Below are 23365 nucleotides of genomic sequence, written 5' to 3' on the forward strand. Positions count from 1 at the left end.
GGAGGAGGGAGGAGGAGGAGGAGGAGGAGGAGGAGGAGGAGTAGTAGTCATGGGTCACAGATCAGAGGTGAGGGGTTTTTATCGCTGTGTTACGACCCCCGGTGACCCACGTATGCCGCCGCTTGTGTTGCTGTGAGAGGAACGGAAGAGGCTAAACTGTTTTAGAGATCACCTGCACTGAGGAGGAGCAGAGAGGGTGGGAGAAACAGGAGGAGACAAGAAGCCGTCACTTAACAGGGTCAACAAACAAAAAAAAGAGAGATTGTGTAACGCTGTAAATGTCCGTAAGTGCTATTTTAACTGTCTGGATGTGTCGACGCTTTATTTGGTTGCAGTTTTTTCCATTTCTTCAATCATTAAGTTTGTGTCGCTGTGATCACATATGAATAAATATGTAAAATACACATTATACTTTATTTTCTTTATGTTTAAACCTTTTCAGGAGTGACTGTTGACACAATACGGCAGTGAAACACAAGTAAGTGCGGCAGGGTTTTGTTTATGTTTGTATACAGAAAGGGCTCGATCAATAGAGACACTGAAGCGTCAACGTGAGCTGGTGGGAATGTGTTATCCCGCCTCGGCTCTTCTGCGTTGAGTTTCAACAGTCACAGGAATCTACGTTAACGAAATATTGAGGTCGTCATTTGAGCCATTGGTGTTTGCGCCCCATTGTGATTTCTTTATGCCGCGGCGTCCGTAACTCCACAGGGAGCACTGCATTTACGACTCCTTTGTCATGTGACTTCTCCTGGGAGCCCGGAGTCATCTGCAGTACCAAAGGTATCAGCAGCCATGTTTGATCTCATGCTTTCACGCTACACATTTACAAATGTACTAAAGGTCCTTTATTAAGGTAGTCTAAATGTAATTGGTCTGCTATACATCCTAGATTTGACAAGAATCATCAATCACTTTGTTATTTTAACATGCATTTTTTCTTCTAGATTATTTCTGTCAATTGAATGACAGAAAAGAGTGAAAAACCTCAATCAGGGTGCATCAAGGTCTAAGGAAATGCCATTTAATGTCCTTTTTGGTCATTTTATAACTCAAAGATATTCACTTTGATGTGATGTGATATATAGAAAATGTATACATCTCCGTATGTTAGAGCGCTAAAAATGGGATTTTCTTTGCCATTTTTGTATAAATACATACCATTACTAAATTAAACGTTGATTAGTTGACTTATCACTGCAACTGCTTTTTTAACACAGAAACACAAATGGAAACAAAATGTTACATTGATACAATTTTTATTAAACGTTAAACACATAATTCAATAAACATTTGAAGTGCATACATGCATTATAAACACTTTGCTGTTCATCGTAGCTGCAGTCACTAAGATGTTTCCAGCTCTTTGGTCCGTAGCTTTTTGTATATATTTGATGTTGTTGCAGCTCCTTTTCCATAATCTTGTTCCATACAAAAGTATTGGCTTTTGACGAAGAAAAAGAAAGCTGCTTGGGATCCGTATCCACCAGGATGCCCAAACATTGCATGGTTTATGGTGAGTGGAATGAGGACAGTTTGTTTTAGCTCTTTCGTAGCTTCATATACACATGACAGTCTTCATGGTATCTCCTCCACTTTACAGTCTTGTTACTGGGACCCATCCATGGTGTTTGGGCCACACACTGCAGATGCTTCTCTCGTTCTGTCCTTAGGTCCCCCTCATTTTTGAGCTTTAACCTGTAATAGGAAAAATGAATTTAGTGTCATACTATAAAAGAATTCAGAGTGAGGCAAAAACAAGAACAAGAGTGCAAAAATTAAACCTGAAACCCCCACCTTCCCCAGCCCCAACTCTCCTAATGGCACTTATGCCTTCTCCTTCATCGTTAGTGAGATTTATGTCGGAGCCTTTCTCCCCCTGCACTCCTGTTCTGCGTGACTACACACCTCTGCCACTAATCACACACACCTTCTTAAATGCCACCTGTCGGGTCTGTAACCCTGTTTTGGTCCCTGCATCACACAGCCTGGCTCATAACCTTTTTACACAGAAACACATGAATGGGTGCACATGTCTTACCTTAGGGAAAGGGTACTCTGGAGTGGAGAGGCATGCAGCGTCTGTGTGGGCAGTAGTGGTGTCTGTGGTATCTCCTCCTAAGTTTTAGGAAATCTAAAAAAAAGAGACGATTAATTTAATATGCAGAACAAAAAGCTACTTGAACAGACATATATTCACCAGAAAAAGATGTATGACCATCACGAAACATAAAACAGCTACTTAGTAACTCAACACAACAGATTAAATGTGGAAACAGGAAGAAATAGCCCATAAACTTGTCTGGTCTCATGGGCTAATCGTCTTATAATTCACCTGTGCATGTACCCGCTAAATACTTTTTTCAAATGTTGAAACTGCTGGCATGATGTAACTGTTTGAATAATGGAATTGTAGGTGTAAAAGTCCCTAATAAACTACATTTATGTCTGCTGGGGGACCTCTGCATATCACCTGACAGGCCTAATTAATCCCATATTGAGCAGGGTAACGCCTGAGATTTATAGGAAGTATAACTTTGAAACTAATAAAGCCTGTCTTAGTCTCTGTTGACCATTGATAAGCCCTTTTTATTAGTTTTTTACTATTTGGGCCCATTTACCAACAGCAGGGCACCCCCTTTTAATAAACCTGGACACACAGACCTAACACATGATTATTTTTAAACGTCCCTATAATAAATCCAATTGGACTCCTGTGGTTAACAGACTGCTGGCCAAGCCCAGGAAGAAATAAAGTGCCAGATGACTTTATGACTCCCTCTCTTCCTCCCCCCTCTCTCCTCCCCTCTGAATGAAACTGCTCCCCACGCCTGAAGGTAGGGTTCTTTACACTTGGCACTGCTACTCCATGTCATGTTAATAAAGCTCGGGTATTTGCATGGCGTTTTAACACCGTGATTAACAAAAGCGCGCCGGAGTCCCTTCCAGCCGGGGACAAAGAGACTCTCTGGGGTCGCTGACTGTGCGATCCCCGGCGGCGCTTTGCTCCCGTCCCTCCCTCCCTCTTCCTCCTCTCTATCATCACATGAACCTAATCACGACCTCAAGCCCCGAAGCCTCTCTGTATATCTCCACCGCAGATAACAGCATTATGCGCACCTGTTACGCCAGGCATGAGCAGCCTGGTATCTACTTTTCCAGTAATAAGAAAAAAAACCTAACATTTACATAGTGATTTTAACTTGTGAAAATAATATTAAAGTAATCTAAAAGTGAGTTATGCGAGTGTTGCATTCAAGGCTTGTGTGCAAAACGGGAAGTACTGTAAAGGCAAATGACCCCCTTTCTGTTCATGTCGTTACCCGAGACATAGGCTATGATGTCCAATGTAAATAGGTGTTTTGTGTATGGCTTTTTAGCGAGGTAATGCTACTAGTTTTGTGTAAGCAAGGCCTTACTATTAGATATCATTTACATGTAACGAAATGGAAGCTATATTTTCAGTTATTTTGTCGTCATTTTGCTGGGAGACGGTGACCCTCGTAAACGCGCCACAACGTCCCGCCATGATGATTAATTGACGGTGCGTTTTTTGATTCTCTTGGTAGGCTATAATATCACACTTGTATCGTTAGAGATATTTATTTATTTTAAGTTGTACTTTGTTCAATGTACAATGATTAGGTTCTGGAGTTTCCCCCTTGGAAAGTTAAGAGAGCTAATGTTACCCATTTTAAGATGAAAAGTAGTACTGTTGCTATAGTTACTTATTTACCGTAGATCGCGGAGTGATTTAGAAAGCTGTTATAACGATTTAGCTAAATTAACGTTCCAATATAGGCCCTACTGATTTGAGAGCATCCTCACCGGGCTAAAACGATAACAATTCTGAAGTATGTTATCAAAATTGACCCCTTCGCCGGTTTTAACGAAAACTTGCTGAAACAGTTGGGATATCTTGACCGGGTAAAGATTAGCGATGCCTACCTGGTCTGACGGAGGAGACTGATGTTAGAAGGGCAACGAGCAGCAGCAGCAGGTAGAGCAGGTTGAAGACCCTCATGGCTGGGCAGAAGTTCGCTCCTGAAGAGGTCAGTGAAGGACAATTTTCCAAAAGTCTGGAGAGTCCCTGTGGCTGATGATGCTCAGTGTGGTTCTCCTTTTTCTCCTGCTCTGTTTCAGTCCAGATTTAGAAGGCCAACCACGAGAGGATCCAGTACTTTCCAGAAGCACCTCTTCTCTCAAGATAACAAGTAGGTCCCAGAGGAATGTGTGTGTCCAAGTGTTTGTGTGTCCAGTGAGAGTGGGATCGTCTCCAAAGCCTGAGAGCAAAGTGACAAAGGTGCCTATTCCCCACCTCCTTTATATGGCTTTTAGAGGGAGGGGGCAGTATTTTGGAGGGGGGGTGTAGCTCCCACAGCCGCCCCCACCTCAACCCCTGACACACACACACACACACACACACGCACGCACACACACACACACACACACACACACACACACACACACACACACACACACACACACACACACACACACACACACACACACACACACTTAAGCATTGCACATATTGACCCCACATGTAGAGGGTAATTCAAACGACAGGAAGCCCCCCCTTACCCTCCAACTGCCCCTTGAACACACTTTCCTCGATGCAAGTTTAATGCAAGGTTGTGTGTGTGCAACAATGTTGATTTATCACTTCAAAAATTAGAGCAAAGATTTAAGAATTTCTGGATGGAAGTCAGTGGCCGGATGTAGCTAAGTTCATTTTCCGAAGTACTGTATTTAAGTAGAAATGTAATGTAATTGTACTTTATTTTCGTTTCTATATTTATATTTTTTCGTTTGCATATTTCATGCAACTTTATACTGTTGTGAAACTGCATCTCACAGGCCAATATTAGCTTACACATAGCTTGAGTTATAGTAGTTGACTATATTTGTTCTCACTTTCCTGTTCAGTGCCTCCAGATGTGTTGGATTTGAACGTTTCTTAACTGACGGACGAAATGACCCTTTATGAGTTGAGACCATTTCCTTACTTCTTAAGCAAAAACAGAAATTAAAATGTTAAGGATCATGGCAGATTTTCTGATCTCATGAACTTTTATAGATATATGATTCTCACAGGACAGTAGCGTTTCAAATAATCGGTGATCTTAAAGAATATCATGCATAGCTGTAGATAAAACTACACAATAACGAGTTAAATATGAGTAGTACTTAAACATCTACAGCAATGAAATGTAAAACATATTAAAACCGCATTCATACTAATACAAAAACATAATATTTGATAGTTAAACATTGAAAGTAAGCATTTTAGACCTTTATTTTAAGTATTTTGTTTGGAAGTACTTATTTCAGTACAATATCTGAATACTTCTTCCACCATGTTGAAAGTAGCAGGTTCTTAAAGACGGGAGAGACAGATCCCTCCTCTTCAGTTGTCCCCTACCCCCGCACCGGGGAGGACACACATCTGGAGCTTTTGGGTGGTGGTGGTGGTGGAGGTGGAGGGGTGTGTTTGCACCGAGCATTTGGGGGCCGGGGTCGTGATTGAATGAAATGCAGTGATGCACTAGACTAACGATGCTCAAAGAAGTCTGACTGTCTGTCTGGGAAGCCGTCTGTCTCTGCCGCTCTTTTTTTTGGAGGCAAAGTTAGTGGACAGCTGCTTGTATTTGGACAATATTTAATTATCTTTGTCTGATTTTCTAAATAGTGGCTTTGTAGAAAAGTTGTTTTTTTCAAGTCTAACTGCTCTAGTTCTGAAATATTGAAACAAATATTGAAATAATTCCCAGCGCTGCCCCTCATGTCATGCAGGTGACATTCCAGTTGGGGTAAACCAGGGGGTTTTCTTGCGGCAGGTAAACCAGGTCACTTGGTGCGAGCTCTGCGTAACTACTGCAAAGTGTTGGGACTCATTAGCGTGTCTGCTTACAGCCGTCTCTGTGGACTGAGACTCTCCATTCAGCACACAGCTAATGAATTAACACATTAAGATGAAATGTCAGCCATTACATGTGAATGAGGATTAGAGAAGCAGCAGGACACTAATGGACCAGGGGCTCAAAACAGTCTCAGAGACTTTGAACAAGCATCTGCACCATTGGCTCTCTTTACTCTTCAAAAATAGACAAAAGGAGTCGCTCCGCTTTTAGTTTTTGTGGTGTGTGTATGTGTCAGTGTCATGTCTCCAGAAATGTTGCCTTTATTGCTTTATGGTGTTTGCAAAAATGTTGCTGGAAATAACAGAGATTCCTCATGGATTTGGCTAACGTACAAACACACACACGCACACACACACACACACACACACACACACACACACACACACACACACACACACACACACACACACACACACACACACACACACACACACACACACACACTGGTGTACACACACATTCATCCTGCTGCAAACATTCAGCCAAGGTATGTAGTACGCTTCGGTGGCAAGCTGCACTTTGCATATCAGCTGCCATTGTCTTTTAAAAAAGTTTTTTCGCTATTTGAATATGCTAATGTCGTCTCAATTGTCATTCAGAGCCACCTGGTATCCACTGCATCCAACTGCTGCCAGTTTCAGTTTGAATCGGCTTCGCTCTCTCTGCCCCGCAAAACAAAAACAAGTGAATCATACCAAATTCTCCCCACCAGGTTTTCTGTCTGACTGGGTAGAGCGTGTTGTAATATTTGCTCTTCCTGGGGATTATACGTCTTTACAGGGATTACCCAGCCTGCTCAAACACTCCCCTACGTCACACACACACACACACACACACACACACACACACACACACACACACACACACACACACACACACACACACACACACACACACACACACACACACACACACACACACACACACACACACACACATACACACACACACACGCACGCAGAGGGCAACCTCCTATTGCTGCTTCAGTAACTTAGCAGGGCTGCCCTGCGTAAATGAACCTTGCTCCACTGTTCTGTGATAATGAGCGTTTTCCACCAGATTTGTTAAACTTGTAAAAGGATTATAACAATGTCAGTCAGAATGTTCTAGAATCAAATGTGATGTCCTCCAATGACTTGTTTTTTGCTTTAAACAGTCTTCAAATTGACAGGCGATCAACACTTTTTTTAAATAATAATTTAAATGTATAACACTCAGGGCCTTTTAAACCATTTGTCAGACACTTATAAACTGACTTATTGAACTACAATTGAAGACATAAATCTTCAAATTCAAGATAATTAGACTGATCGTTTTATGCAATCTAGTGTCAGGTGTTGTATTAGCATTACTATCAAAAATGTTTACATCACTTTATCACTAGTATTGATCGGACTACTCACAATGAGCTCTTATCCCTCAATATCTCTTACTTTAATACAGTTGAACCCAACAGGCACAGTTCACATGATGACTGCAGAATGAATATCTGTAATCAGAATAGTAGACGTCAAAGCTCTGCTGAATCGACTGCTTCCCTGGAGACACTTGAAAATGTCATTATTCTGTATCATTCAGTTAAATGTGAGGGTACGAGTGAAATAGTGTGCAATATCCCATTAGTTATTTCCTCTTTGGTCTCTGTCCTGTGTAATTATTGCTTCTGCTATATGAGTGAGGGTCTTCATAGTAGCTGTGATCTTTACAACCACAGAGGAAGCTTCAGCCTCTCCTCCCCTCATCCATTTTCACTTTATTCTTCCTCTCCCATCATCCCCTGAACAGGACACAGATAAAGAACTTCCTCGTTCCTTGTTGAGAGGAACAGTGCCTCATAAAATGACTTTCCTTTTCCACTGAGCAGAACTAACATTGTACACAGTTGCACTTGTACACAATACTTAATTACATACAGAGGTCAGAATTAAAGGAAGACAATACTTCACTGGTGGTCAAGTAATCGTGTGTGAGCTTGTTGGTGTGTGGTGGTTGCATGAATGCATGGTTGAATGCGATGCAAATCAATCCGAAATGATATGAATATTTTCAACATAAAGTCACCCAAATGTCTCCTTAGAGTCCTGGACAGACACAACAAGTTGGTTAATTGGGTCACCTTTGGCCCTGGGAAATTATGATGGGAAATGTTTGGATTATTCGCTACCTTTTTACCATCACACATGAATCAATTCATCGATAAAATATTTGTTTGCTGTCGTATAACATTTTGCATCCCATTGTTGAAGATGTGATCAATGTAGCCAATATCCATGTCTTACACATCTGATTTTTCACTTGTTGGAATCTATCTTGAACTCCAATGTTTGATGGCGGTTTTATGTAGTGATGCAAAACCAAAAAAAAAAATCAGAGAGCTAGAAAAACAAATCCTATGTTGTGTGTTGACCGTATGCACTCCGTCACGTGGACACAGAGGAGACTGTAGGTGGAAGAATGAGCAGCAGAACTGTTGTATGCCTCGATGTCTGTATTCGTTGGGGTGTAGTCCAGTGTGTATACGAGAGATGATTGTGATCTGATGGGTCAGTTCGTTGTCCATCGTTAGAGTGATAGTTTCTCTATTGTCATGCCATACAGGTCGTCAGTGATAATGAGGGCCGCAGCCAGCCAGAGCTTAATTACTCTTAAGACCCTTTATCTCAGATTGCCCAATACAAACCTCAGTATATACACATGAACAGCAGTGAACACCCAATCCACACACTAATAGTATGGACCATCAGGCTCTCACAAATAGGGCGGGCGTTGTTCTTTTCTTCTTCTAGTGCACGCAGTGGAGAAATACATAGGATCTCACGACGGTTGATTAACTTCGCCTTTATTCCGGAGCTCCTCCTCCCCTCCGCGTCGGCAACAAGACGGCTGACTGCGGAGGAGTGACGGAGGGCTCAGGGGTCAAGGGGCAAACTCAACAAGGAGCAGCCTTTAACCCCCCAGGATGTCACCCCGACAGGGCTCGAGGGGCCAAAAGTCACTTGGTTTGTTAAATCCTAACCCAGACACAGCGGCTTCTCTGGACACACACCCTGGGTGCTTTGTGGTGTTCTGACCACCAGTTGATGGTCTGAACACACATACACAAAGGACATAGAGAAAAGTATCACACATTTATTTCTGATTGAACTTTTGTCAGGGTGCTTTTCAGTGGAATGTCAGGTTTTGCTTGCCCACAAAATAACATTTGTATGTGAGAATAATTCACAGCAATCCAGCTACACGAGATTGTAAATACAACTAATAACTTCAACTAGTGGGTGCGTTTTCTATCATGGGAAATCTAAATGACATTTTGTTCTTAATAAAACATTGACCAATAAATAACTAACATTTGCACCAAGATAAAGGACCTACAAATTGTGACTGAAGACAAAATGTAGATTTTGTGTGTGTGTGTGTGTGTGTGTGTGTGTGTGTGTGTGTGTGTGTGTGTGTGTGTGTGTGTGTGTGTGTGTGTGTGTGTGTGTGTGTGTGTGTGTGTGTGTGTGTGTGTGTGTGTGTGTGTGTGTGTGTGTGTGTGTGTGGCCTAGCATTACTATACTTGTGAGGACCTAAATCTGTTTACACAGTCACGTGTGGGGACTCGCCTCCCTTATGGGGACAAATTGGAGGTCCCCATGAAGGGAATCATTAATTTTAGGGTGAAGACTTGGTAAGGGTAAGGGTTAGGGTTAGGCATGTGTTGGTTATGGTTAAGGTTAGGATAAGTCTCCAGGAAATGCATGTTAGTCAATGTAATGTCCCCTGAAGTGATGCAGCAGGTGTGTATGACTGGTGGCAAATAGATTGGTACATATTATGTACCAATCTATTTGCCACAAGTCATGTTCTAAATCTGCAAATGTGTCTTTAGTATTTACATATTATGTAAATACTAAAGACACATTTGCAGATTTAGAACATTTTAATTTAACAAACTCAGGAGGGACAAACATTGGATTCAAGCATTTGCCACACAGTACATTTGAATTGAAATTGTCACAAGTGTCAGTTTTAATAACCCAACTTTGTATAAGACTGACTCAGAGACTTCATCATTATAAACACGTTTATTGTTACCATATTTTTGGTAACAATAAACAGCTACCTTTCAATACAATAGCATTCTTTAATCTGATGTTTCCAGTTCATTCTGCAGTACGGCAGATCCAGACAGACATCTTGGAATGTGACCTTATGGTTTCTTTCCAGCTTGTCTGTTGATCACTCTCTGCTTTTTGTTTAATGGCTGTGACTTCTTTGCTTCCCTGCCACAGTTTTCTGAAAGAGACCAGACATATTGTTCATTACGCAGCATGAGAAAAGCGGACGTTTGTCTGGGTGTGTCTGACCGCAGGGGAGGAGTGTTTACCTGGATGTTTTGCTTCTGGTTTGATGCAGATTGAAGCCAAGCTGAAGAGGGAGCAGATGAAGAAGGCGAAGATGATGAAGGCAAGCTCAAAACCGTCGAACGGCAGTGCCATCTACACAACTAGCAAACACAAAGCACGTCATTACATTATGCAACATCTCCACACTACGATGCCTGACACAGAAGTTAACAAATCATATTCTGTGATCCTATTATGTTGACTTTGTTTATGCAAAAATAGTCTAAAAGAGATAAAGGAGGGATACTTCTTAATCTTTTTCTATTTAAAAAGTAGCAGTTTACATAGTGGCATACATTCCTTTACATTCTGTAAGTCGGTCATGAATCAACCCATGGACAGATCTATAGGTTTCTATTGGTTAACTGTCCTTCAGAAATTAAATAGTTGTCGTGCTCATTCCATACCGCAAACATGTGCATATGAAGTTTTTCCAATATGCATTAATTAAAAGTCTTACATATAATCCAAGCATGATATGTTTGCATTTAGCAACATTTAGCATAAAGTTACTTAAATATGTATAACGTAATGTAAATATTGCTCAATGAATGATCTCGGGCTCGGAGATGATTCAATATGATCATGTATTGTCTTCCAATGAAATAATAGGAAATCGTACAGCAAGATATCTTGATAAACAATTACATTTACTTGATTAAAGTATTACCAGGCAAAATCCGTTTTCATGTAAAAACCAATTAAATGATTGCATCACAATTTACTTTATCACTCAAACAAACTGGAATGTCTAGTTGTTTTGTTTGGTTTTGTCTTTGCACATGCAACCAAACCAGTTGTATCCTTGCACATGTCAACCAAGAATGTGCTGCTGGGAATGTGTTACTGAACTACTTTCTCCACTTAACAAATCTGAGAGGTGAGCAACGCACAGAAAGATTTCGACTGGCTCAAACACATGTAGGAAAATTAGGACTTTACTTGTATGGAACTCATATTAAACTACAGCTTATTCTGTCATTAAACTAAACAAAAATAACTCAAATAAATGCATTTCTCTGCACATATGCCAATGTTTTGCATACGTAAAAATATGTATTTTATAGCATTACTGTTTACACACAGCTTGAGGTGCAGTAGCATGTAGCTTCCACCAGAGGGCATCACATCCTTGCTTTTTGTAACTAAGTCAGTCATTTGTTTTTGTATAATGAATCATGCTTCCCAGTCTACATATCGTGCTGAGTTGTATCAGTTTACCATATTTGATCTCATAATTAGTCTCTGTTTACATTAACGATAATTACTTCAGTTCTTGATAACATTGTGTGGCTTATTTGATTACAGAATCTTCTTCTCATTCAGCCTGAAACCTTGGAACAATCTACTTCACTTAATCTAAGCAGTATCAGATACTGTGTTTAAGAATCACAACCCTAAGAGATGCACTACAGTATCATCGTATGAGTGACCGGTTGGAGGCATAAATAAAACATTTGGGGTTGAAATCAAAGAAAAAAGTTGAGTGACAGAAGTTTGTTGAAATGTTCAGGTTAAGTTTACTTTACACATTTCTTTAAATTCAGTGTATTTTGGGATCACACCTTTAACCTGACCATATTGAACTACCTGAGCCGGTATCAACGTCACACCATGCAGTTATATCATCACTGCCAGGCTGAATGATTCATATTGGCCTGTGGTTCACACACTGCGTAAGCTCCACCGATTGATCCTTGATGTCTGAAACCCACCTAAACCCTTCCAGCACACGTTTTTTGTCCGAACTAGATTTCCTACAGAGAGATTAAACAAGAAAAAGAGGGTTTAGAGACTTACCTGTAGGAAAAATCTCAGATGGTATTTTCAGATCTGAACTTCAAAATAAAATCCCTTCTTTGTGTCCTCACATCACCGCGATTTCAAAGAGCAAGGAAAGCAGCCGTGACGACCGTCATTGAACAGTTTTCAGACACAGGTGTTTGTTTATTTAACTTTTTTACTGTGTAACATCTAGGCCACTCCTTTATTTGTGCCTCATCCTGGAAACAAGTCATACTGGATCCTGTAACAAGGTCCACAGACATACACACACACTCACACATACACACATTCACTGGTTACCATTTAGACTTTGTTCTGAGAACTGATAACACACACACACACTCACTCCCTCTCACACATTGCTTCGACTAATATGTCCTCATAAAACACTCAACAAGTAAAAAGAGACCTCTGCTGCCCTCTGAAGTTTTTCATTCTCAGTCTTGCAACTCGAATCAGACGATCTGCTCCTCACTCTGTGCTCGTACAGTCATCTCTAATGGAGAAAATAATAAAAGGAGTCACTCAAAGAATAGAAATATTTGATTAAATCATTATATAATGTATTCATAAAATATGTAAAGATATATCATAAACAATTATTAATGTTTGTGAATATCTCCAGTAAAAGCTGGGTGTACATTTGAGTTAAGATCATTTTAAAGATGTTTTAATACATTACATCCATTGTGTTTTCCAATTCAAAGGAATTGGAAATCAAGCTCACTGATGTTAGGAAAAGAGATAAACAAACAGTTATATGAAAAGTAAATAAATTAGACTTTAAATTAGACCTTTGGATATAATTAAGGATGGGAACTTATAAAGCATTGAATGGTTTAGGCCCAAAATACATTTCTGACCTCCTGCTAAATTATGAACCATCCAGAACTCTCAGGTCTTCTGGGACTGGTCAGCTTTCTGTCTCCAGAGTCAGAACAAACATGGAGAAGCCGTGTTCAATTATTATGCTCCGAATATCTGGAACCAACTCCCAGAAACCTGCCGGTCGGCTGCAACTCTGACTACTTTTAAATCCAGGCTGAAGACTTTTCTTTTTGCCGCTGCTTTTAATTGATATATTCATATCTTAAACTGCACTGTAATTATCTTTGCTTTTTAATGCCATTTTCTTAATGTCTTTCATTTTTGTAAAGCACTTTGAATTGCCTTGTGTTGAGTCCCCCCAAAGGTAGTTAAAGTCCCCTCGTAGGTGGTTAAAGTCCCCTACACAGTACGTGTGCCGTTTTGGTTTCAAGACCCTGGTTCGCGGAGGACACCAAAAAAGTCCTAGAAAAGACAAGTTAAACTTAACTAATGTGCATTTAAAGAAAAGAGGAATAGTTTTGGCGAAAACGAAAAGGTACCATGGGGTACACGCAGTGGTCGCCAACCAGTCGATCGCGATCGACCGGTCGACCGCGAGTGTGGTGCGGGTAGATCGCGGACCGTTAAAAAAAAAAGTAACAAAAGAAAGAAAAATTAAATTAAAATAATAATGTTTGAAAAATACGTTTGAACTAAAAGGTACCATGGGGTCAGATTATAATTTTCCAAAGGGGGGTTCGTTTAGCATGAAACACTTGAAATAACTAAAGGACAAGTTAAATAAGAAAGTAGAAAGAAAGGGAGGTGATAGAAAACAATTTCTGCTAAAAAGATATCAATGATTGAGAGTCAGTGCTAAACATTTCAGGTGTGTGTATCTCACACTGCACTGTAACTTTAATTCATGTATCTTTGCTTTTAAATGAGTGTTTTTAAATGCCATTTTATAATATGTTTCTTAATGCTATTAATGTCTTTCACTTTTGTAAAGCACTTTGAATTGCCTTGTGTTGAAATGTGCTATATATACATAAACATGCCTTGCCTTGCCTATAACACATGTAATATCATGATGGTCTGATAAATATAAACAGAGTGCTGAACAAATTTCAATTTCAGGGAAAGTTGAAAGAGCACTCTTGTGTTCTGTTTCAAAAAGAGGGCTCAAGTTTAAAACCAATTAAAGATTTTGGTTGATTAAAAAAGCCACTGCTTAAAGGTGGGGTAGGTAAGTTTCAGAAACCGGCTTGAGTGCACTAACATTTGAAAGTACACAGCTGAAAATAATCCGCCCCTTCCTTCAGACTTCCTTACAGAGCACCTCCTCCAACACACAGATACATTTGTGCGTGCACGAGATGGAAGGCTGACAGACAGGGCGGCAATCCAATGACATTTTTTTATGGATTTACCTTACGTACCCCACCTTTAAAGGTGGGGTAGGTAAGTTTGAGAAACCGGCTCGAGATACATTTTTTGTTATATTCCATGGAATTCTCTTAACATCCCGATAGCAATGAATATCTGAAGTGCTTTGACTAAGATCCATAAAAAATGTCATCTGTGGAAGCCGTGGTACTGTAAAAAGCACGACCAATCATCTGAGCCGGCCCGGCTAAAGTAACTGGATGGCCTACCTGCCTGTCAGCCTTCCATCTGTACACAAACTTATCTCGTGCCCTCATTGGACATGTGAGCGTCCGTGTGTGTTGGAGGAGGGGCTCTGTAAGGAAGTGGCAGATTTTTTCCGGCTGTGTATTTTCAAATTCTAGCGCACTCGAGCTGGTTTCTCCAAAATTACCTACCCCATCTTTAAGATGAATTTCAAATTAACTTCACAATATTTATCACGCTGTAGTTTGCTTTGTTGTTACTTATTGCATTGTAACTATGTATAATGTATGTGTTTATTGTATTAGGTCTGTACAGTATATTCAATGCACACATTCTTTAGTTTAATTGGTATAATTGTTGTTATACTTCACTATACTTAGCATTTATATTAATAGACATACCAACTACAGTCTCAAAATTATCATACATTTGAGTGCTCACCTCTTGACAGTTTTAACAAAAACAATATAACCCTTATGAAGTAAGCTATTTTAGCAGCATTGTTGTATTAGACAAAATCAGATGTTAGCCCTAATGAATTGATTGTGTTTCTCTATTTCTCCCACACCATTAGAAACTTGCATGACAGTGCGAGTAATCTTTAAAATGCATCAATATTTGAAATGCAAAGTGTTCTAAAAGTTAAAAAAATTCCTGCAACAAGTACATAAAAGTGTCTATAAAGTGACTAAATGGTTGTGTGTTTGCAGTCGTACCGTTGGAGTGCACACGTTCCTCAGTGAGAATCCCAGTGAGTGTGAAGAGGGCGAACACCAGGAGTGAGAAGCCGATCGTCAGCACCTCCAGCTCAGTGAACGGAGAGGCCATCTACACCATCTGCAGCTGGGAACGCTCCATCTGTGAGTTCAGCACCCGGCACTGCACACTGAATCAAGAATAATTATTGAACACTTACCCAGAGTGTGTTACTGGAGCGTTAAGATGCTGGCCGTCACACTGCAGCTTCGTGACACACACACACACACACACACACACACACACACACACACACACGCACACACACACGCACACACACATACACACACACACACACACACACACACACACACACACACACACACACACACGCACACACACTAACCCTCTCCCTCTTTGTCAAACACTTGGTTGAGCTGTGAAAAGCGGACTAACACATCCCTTCTCATGTTCAAGTGAGATCATATGTCCCTTATTATTAATGATGTGTGTGTACACAAAATGTACGAATTTATTGATTTTAAGTGATTGCTTTCAGGTGGAGATTTTGTTGAGGTGGAAAGTGGGTGATCTTCTATATGCCCACATTCTTTTCTGAAACTTCTCACAGAAGATAACCATCAAGTGGCTTTCTAGCTTTCCTGTTTCAATGGAACAGATCTTTGTCTTTCTGAAACCCTCTACTATCTTCTATCTTGATACAGAGTTGGAGTTTATTCACACGTCACTACAGTGGGTAATGTTTTCAAGAAACATTGAACAGTGCTGCCACATATGACACAGGACAAAAAGAGAAGACACTGAACCATTTCTGTGCCATTATATAAAATAGTGTTGCTCCAAAAGTATAAATTAGGCTTACTAATAAGACAACTCAGATCTGAAGCTACTCAGGAATCTGCTGCCAAAGTGCAATAAAAAAGACAAAATTAATAGAATCAAACCCTTTTTTGTTGCATTTTAGTAGAGTATAAAAAGAAATGCCTTTAAAATAGGATGCAAGCAACACTAGTTTCTTAACCTGAATTGATAATAGACTATAATCAATTTAAGTTTGCATTCTTATACCATTTTGTACAATAATTATAATTACAAACAAACTAAAACGTACAGCTGATTAATAACGTTATCTAACTTGAGTTTTTATTATATCAAAAACCTGTTGAAATGCTACTTTTATTTTTACTGTCCCCAAAAAGCGTCGGCAGCCTCCAGGAATGCTTCTTTCACAACTTCACCGTCTTTGAAAGACTTCATGTGTTTCGCAAGAACGTGACTGACACGATAAGATGCTATGGTAGCAGCCTTGCTCTTGTTGTTGGGCCTGGTGAAAATGGACTGCTGTGCATTTAGCTGTCCTTTCAGGCCCCTCCCCTTTTGGAGCGTGGGGCAGAATTAGGAGGGAATTCCGTCTCGTAGCGTTTGTGCACTGTTTTGAAATGCCGCTCCTAAATTACCCTTCTTCGATAAAGCCACGCTCACATTGCAGATGAGACAGATGGACTTTGAATTCGAATAGATACAAAAATAATCATCCTCCCACTCGGAGGAAAAATTATATATTTTGGGCTTTTTTTGCTTCTGCCATAATTGCAGTCAGCGAACTAGTGCCCACTGCCCACCTGCCACGCCCCGACACATGGGGTCACGCCGGCCAATCACAAAGCTTGGATGCGTTCAAGTGCTTATTCTGGCACAGGAAGATTATGTTATAGGACATAATAAAACAGAATATTGTTGTTCTATTTTTAGACACATCTCGTGATCGACTGGGAATCTCCCCGCGATCGACCGGTCGATCGCGATCGACTGGTTGGGCACCCCTGACACACCTTCCCTAAACGCATGTTAAAAAGAATTGCAGGCCACAATTGTTGATTGTCTACTGTAGCACTCAGTTGTTTTTTAAAACAAGAGAAGTGTGTTAGGACTTCCCCATTTGTGTGTGTGTGTGTGTGTGTGTGTGTGTGTGTGTGTGTGTGTGTGTGTGTGTGTGTGTGTGTGTGTGTGTGTGTGTGTGTGTGTGTGTGTGTGTGTGTGTGTGTGTGTGTGTGTGTGTGTGTGTGTGTGTGTGTGTGTCTGTCTGTGTGTGTTAGAGATATAAAGGAAGTGGTGGGTATGAGAGGCCGTCTAGCTCACAACTCATACTTGGTCTTACAAACAATATCAGAATCTCACATGTACACCACCAGACTCTTTCACACACAGTATCATACCGTCTTTAACGTACTGTCATTCCTTCCTTCATTTACTATCATACTATCATACATACATAACTATTCTCTCTCACACACAAAAACAAAATCTCTTAAACGCACCATCATACTCTCGTACACACACCACTATCGTCTTTCACAAACAACTATAATCTAATAGAACATTATAATAGTGTATGTGAAAGAGGATGGTAGTATGTGTGTAATCGGCAAACAATGTATGTAAAACAGAATAATAACCTATACAAGAGGGAATAGTATTTGATGTTAATAACAATAGTCATATATGTAAAACAAAATAGCAGTGAATGAAAGGCCGAATAATAGCTTATATGAGAGGTAATAATAGTTAATGTGAATGACTATAGGCCTATATGTATGTGTATAAAACAGAATGATAGGGTGTGTGGATAAGAATCGTTATGAGTGTGAGAGAGTATGATTGAAAAGGAAGTGAGTTTGATTGAAAAGGAAATTGGACTAAATTCTCAGTTCCTGATTGGCTCTACGTTTTTCGTTTGATGGACACCGCCCAAGAAAGGCAGTAGACTAGACTGCCACTAATTTTCCCTATGCAACCTGAGGAGTAAAAGGGTCAAGTCTGTCAGAAAGCAATGACTGTAAGTGTAAGCCTTACACATACACTGTAAGGATTAGTAACATGTATTGTGTTTATGTGGTGACATTTGGAGATATTTAAACTCAATGACAAAATGCGCCTCCCCTCTCTCCGGCAGAAACAGGAAATGCCGTAACTGTATGCAGTGGCGTTTCTATATGTACAAAAGTGGTGGGGCACAAAAAACTCAGATGTCTATATATAAGCTTCTGCAGTGAGGTTCATGGCTGGTGAGGCACTGGCACTGACTCTTCAGGTTTACAAATATTATATTTTGACCTAAATCAAAATATAATATTATTTTCAAAAGCTTTTTTAGTCTGATGCTTCAATTAATTTTAAACAGACAGTTCAACAGAAGGATACCCAACAAATGTAATTTTATCATTTAAATATTGAATTGTTCTCTCTTAGTAAGATCCCATTTTCAATAAAATGGTGGTCTTGACTTGAAGATGAAGTCCATTTGCCTATCCCTCTGGACAAAAATCTCTATTACTTTTTTGTAAAAGTCCTCCTTATCTTCTTGTAGTTTCAAAAGTCTATCATAAATCTAAATGATAGATTTATGATTCGAAAATGATAAAAGTAGGGTAGACATGTGGATATTATCCGGCTGAACAAAACGTGCATTTATATAACAGCTTCCCACAGATCTTATTTTGAGCTATTTTCTAAAATCGTATGGAGAAATCTCATTGCTTTTTTGTGGAGGGAAGCCATGCGCAGCTTACTTCCTGGTTTTAGGACGCGTCTCTCGTCTCCTCTTCACACACCACACTTTTCGCGGCACACGTACTTACAGCCAATCAGCTCTGAATTATGTGAGATGACGTATGGTGGGGATGGCAGCACTATGCCCCTATGGTCATTATCTTTTGCCACACACATTAAATAGGAAAATACTCTGAGCATGCGCAGTGTAGTTTTTGCAGTCACCGTTCACTTAGACAGTGAGAGGGAGGGGCAGGATCGGGTTTTGTCCCACATGGCTCAAAACAGCTCAATAGGCACACACAGACACTAATTAGAAGAACACAGACTAAAACAGCAATGTACAGACGAATCAGATGATTAAACATGATCTTAAAATATATTTTATTTATTTTTTGCATTTTGTTGTAATAATTATTTTAATACTTTCTGCTGACACTAGGTGGGGCTGCCCCTAATGACCAGTCGCCACTGACTGTATGTAACAACGGTTTCAAATCAGCATCTCTTAGACAAAAAATGTAAATTAATAACTCAAATAAAATTCCAAACATCTTTAATTGTGTTACTTTTTTGTAAAACTCTTTTAGTTTTAAACCTGATGTTTATAAGCTTATTAGTTTTTGCAACAGTCTGTAAATATACACAACTTTATAATAAAATGCACACATTTACCTTTTTCTAGACTAAACACAGGTATAGTGTTGTCACGATACCAACATTTTGGTTTCGATACCGATACCAAGTCAAGAATTGCGATTCCGATTCTTTTTCGATACTTTTCTTTTATTATTTTCAAGATGAATACAATTGTAGTTTATCTGTTAAGTGTTTTCTTACAACATGGTCTCTTCTTTATACTTGAGTTTATGTGATTTCTTTGATAGTTAACTTTATGTTTTATTAACATGTAATAGTACGGTAATATTAAAATGATTGACAAAATGTATATTGCAGATGTTAGCCACATTGGTAAGTTAGCTAAAAAGATAGCCATATTAGACAGTTATCATTGCCATTTATTGCCTCGTCAAACTACGAAAACTTTCGTTTGTCACAAAATAAATTACACTTGTTTGACTTGATGTAATTATGTTATCTATCACATTCGCTAACCTGTCTGTCTTTACATTCTTTAAACAGCTCTGGATGCCGGTCGGCGAGGTGCTTGGCCAAGTTTGATGTGTTGGCTCCCTTGGTTTGCCGGGATCTAAAAAATGTCTTACAGACAGGCCTCGTGCTGTCCGTAGGCTTGCCCTCACTGTCAGAGATATAGCTCAAATACTTCCACATTTCGCTTCTGGCGTCTTTTTTGTCAACAAGCCGAGGCGCAGCGGCAGTTGCACTCCCACTTGCAGCCATGCTTCTCGTTTTCTCACATGCTCTGGCAGCTAGCACGTGCACGAGAGAGGGGAGGGACTTAGTGCGTGCTTGAGAGGGGAGGGACTGCAGGCACGGCTGCAGTGCAGGGAGTGGAAGCAGAGCGCTGAACACACACAGCTCTTATTAAAACAGCGCTTTCTCACCGGAGTACTTTTCCCCGTCATTCTTAAAGTACCGATACTAATGAAACGGAGGAATCGTAACGTTTTTAACGGCAGGGTATCGCGGTACCTTTCAAGTATCGGTACACCGTGCAACACTACACAGGTATGATCCTAAGTTAAAACCATATGAGGTTATCATGAGGTTGTTAACAACGCAGCTTATCAGTGGATGTTTGCTGGAACTACTTGTTAACAGCTTGTTTCCTGACGGACACACACAGCGTTGAGACCGGTCAGGTAGAGACCGGTCTCAAGTCAGCACTGATCAGTGGCGGTTCTACGAGGTGGCTGCTACCTCAGAAAAATGCCTTGCCACCCCAGTTGGCATCTTTGTTTTGAAAGAAAAGTTGTGGCTCATCGGACATTTATGAGAGAAAATCTCTAATGTCCGAGTGCAAGTGAATGCAGCACAAGACGCGAGCCTTGTAACCCCTCCCCCGGCCCTGGCGCGAGCGTGGAAATATGATTGGCGGCAATTTCATTTGAACGGGGGGACAGCGCAAAACGAGAAGCATTTCGATCCAAGTACACGGAAGGAATGAGATATTTGCTGTCTACAACGACAAAGAAGAGCCTGTCAAGTTTGGCTGTACTCAGCATTGAATCAAAACACACCATAGATTTAAATCTTAATAAGTTTGTGAGGCGTTTTGCTGATCAAGATGGTAATCGCCACATTCAGCTGTAATAGGCATGCCAACTTGATACTCTGCGCACGGATGAGTCGATGAGAATAATAAACTGTTAAGATGATGACCTTACGTGTGTAAACATATTTTTTTCTTTGTTGGGGTCTGCTCCCAAAAAACAGTTTCAAGTCCTGAGAAAGTCAAATAAGATGGTGTGTAAAACTACACTGCCCAGCCAAAAGAAAGTAGGCCTAACCACTTTGATTTAACTAGGCCAGTAGGTAAGGGCTTTCCACTGGATAATAACTGCAGCGATGTATGGGCCTAAATATCTTCTACATATAACGACGGAGTAACAGAAAGTAAAAAATAAAGTGTATGTTTAAATGTTAGCACCCCCCGAAGAGGCACAAGGTTGGTATTTACTATAATATAAAATTGTAGGTTGTGTCCTAATTCGTTTATAAGCTGTTTTTTTAGCTTTGCTCTCTGTTTACAGTTAACTTTTGGTAGTATGCTAAAGTGATTCTAATACGGATTGAGCCTAAATGTATTTGTTATTTTTGTGTCTTTATAGCTCTTACATTGACTCTGGAGTTTCAATAAATTCTAAATCATCAGTAAAGTCCACGACCATATTTCGGAGGGATATGCTATAGCTAGCATTAGCTATATTTACCTTGTTTACACTTAGCATGCAGCAGGGGTGCCCAACCAGTCGATCAATCGCGGGGAGATTCCCATTCGATCGCGAGATGTGTCTAAAAATAGAACAACAATATTCTGTTTTATCGTTAATGTCCTATAACATAATCTTCCTGTGCCAGAATAATGCACTTGAATGCATCAAAGCTTTGTGATTGGCCGGCGTGACCCCATGTGTCGGGGCGTGGCTGGTGGGCAGTGGGCACTAGTTCGTGTCAACAGGAGTGACAGTCCGCACACACACAAAACCGCAATAATGGCAGAAGCAAAAAAGCCCAAAATATATAATTAATTAATCTATTCCAATTCAAAGTCCATCCGTCTCATCTGCAATGCGAGCGTGGCTTTATCGAAGAAGGGTAATTCAAGGCCCTGCTCCAGAAGGTTGGTGACTTCGTCCTCGAGGTCGACGGCTGCTCCATCTCCCCATCTCCTGAAGCCCGCAACCTGGGTGTCATCCTCGACTCCACCCTTTCCTTCCATTCCCACGTCAAATCTGTGACCAAATCGGCCTTTTACTACCTAAGGAACATTGCCAGACTCGGACCCTGACTCTCGGAGTCGGTTGCCGAAACCCTAGTGCATGTGTTTGTCACCACCCGCTTGGACTACTGCAATGGTGTCCTGTTCGGGGTTCCCAACAAAACCCCGGACAGGCTCCAGTATGTCAAAACACATCACTCCCACACTCATCCACCTCCACTGGTTGCCGGTCAAGTCCCGCATATCCTACAAAGTCCTCCTCCTTACCTACAAGTCCCTCCATGCCCTTGCCCCCCAGTAACTATCGGACATCCTTCACCCACATGCCCCACCCCGGAACCTGCGGTCCTCAGACTCTGGCCTGCTTACCACCCCCCGCACCAAACTGCGGACCTTCGGGGACAGAGCCTTCAGTGTGGCAGCCCCCACCCTCTGGAAAGCTCTCCCTGCGGAGATTAGCAACATCCCCACACTCGACGCCTTCAAAAGGGCCCTCAAGTCCCATCTGTTTGCCAAGGCTTTCGGCCCCTAAATCGATCTGTTGTTTTGTCTGTCTGACTTTTGTTTAGTTATGTTTGTTTTTGCCCTATTACTTGTAAAGCGACCTTGGGTCCCTTGAAAGGCGCTATATGAATCCAACCTATTATATTATTATTATAAGAAGCTTTCCTGGAGGCTGCCGAGTGCCGACGCGCTTTTGGGAGACAGTACAAATAACAGCATTTCAACAGGTTTTTGATATAATAAAAACTCAAGTTAGATACCGTTATTAATCAGCAGTAAGTTTTAGTTTGTTTGAACTTATTCATTCTAATTATTGTACAAAATGGTATAAGAATGCAAACATTAAGATCTGTTCTGTTTAAATTGATTATAGTCCATTATCATTCAGGTTAAGAAACTAGTGTTGCTTGCATCCGATTTTAAAGGCATTTCTTTTTATACTCTACTAAAATGCATGTGACGTGTGAATAAACTCCAACTCTGTATCAACAACACTGTTGTGTAACTTCAGTTAAATACTTGTATGTGTGTAGATTAGAAAGAGGTAAGATAAAGGATCTGCAGTATTTTAATGAAGTATTAATCGTACAAAGGTCAGTTTTATACAAGTACAAATGTGTATTTACCTGGTAGTAGGCTGTCAGTAATGGCTACACCTCTCTATTTGGACTGGTAGATCTCGGCAGACTGGC

The 23365-nt window shown here is 40.5% G+C and overlaps 1 protein-coding gene and 2 long non-coding RNA genes across 3 annotated transcripts; 1 reads left to right on the top strand and 2 right to left on the bottom strand.

Moving 5' to 3' along the window:
• Positions 1–13: 13 nt before the first annotated feature.
• apela (apelin receptor early endogenous ligand) lies at positions 14–4212 on the bottom strand. Its single transcript, XM_034085865.2, has 3 exons — positions 3949–4212; positions 2042–2134; positions 14–1698 (listed from the first exon to the last, which is right to left on the bottom strand). The coding sequence occupies exons 1-2, from the start codon at positions 4022–4024 to the stop codon at positions 2043–2045; spliced, it is 168 nt and encodes a 55-aa protein (XP_033941756.1). The 5' UTR covers positions 4025–4212; the 3' UTR covers positions 14–1698; position 2042.
• Positions 3962–11811, top strand: LOC139434732 (uncharacterized). Its single transcript, XR_011644030.1, has 4 exons — positions 3962–4052; positions 4144–4214; positions 10323–10373; positions 11621–11811. It is a non-coding gene; the product is annotated as an uncharacterized lncRNA (long non-coding RNA).
• Positions 11812–12118: 307 nt separating this feature from the next.
• On the bottom strand, positions 12119–23365 carry LOC139434733 (uncharacterized). Its single transcript, XR_011644031.1, has 3 exons — positions 23300–23365; positions 15256–15425; positions 12119–12593 (listed from the first exon to the last, which is right to left on the bottom strand). It is a non-coding gene; the product is annotated as an uncharacterized lncRNA (long non-coding RNA).

Source organism: Pseudochaenichthys georgianus, chromosome 1, assembly GCF_902827115.2.
Source record: "Pseudochaenichthys georgianus chromosome 1, fPseGeo1.2, whole genome shotgun sequence".
NCBI lineage: Eukaryota > Metazoa > Chordata > Actinopteri > Perciformes > Channichthyidae > Pseudochaenichthys > Pseudochaenichthys georgianus.

What these genes read in the sequence shown, in the direction of transcription:
- apela (XM_034085865.2), bottom strand. Translation starts at nt 4,024, where the DNA reads ATGAGGGTCTTCAACCTGCTCTACCTGCTGCTGCTGCTCGTTGCCCTT. An exon ending in AGTCTCCTCCGTCAGACCAG is followed by an intron (nt 2,135 to 3,948) that starts GTAGGCATCGCT and finishes TCTTTTTTTTAG; the next exon opens with ATTTCCTAAAACTTAGGAGG.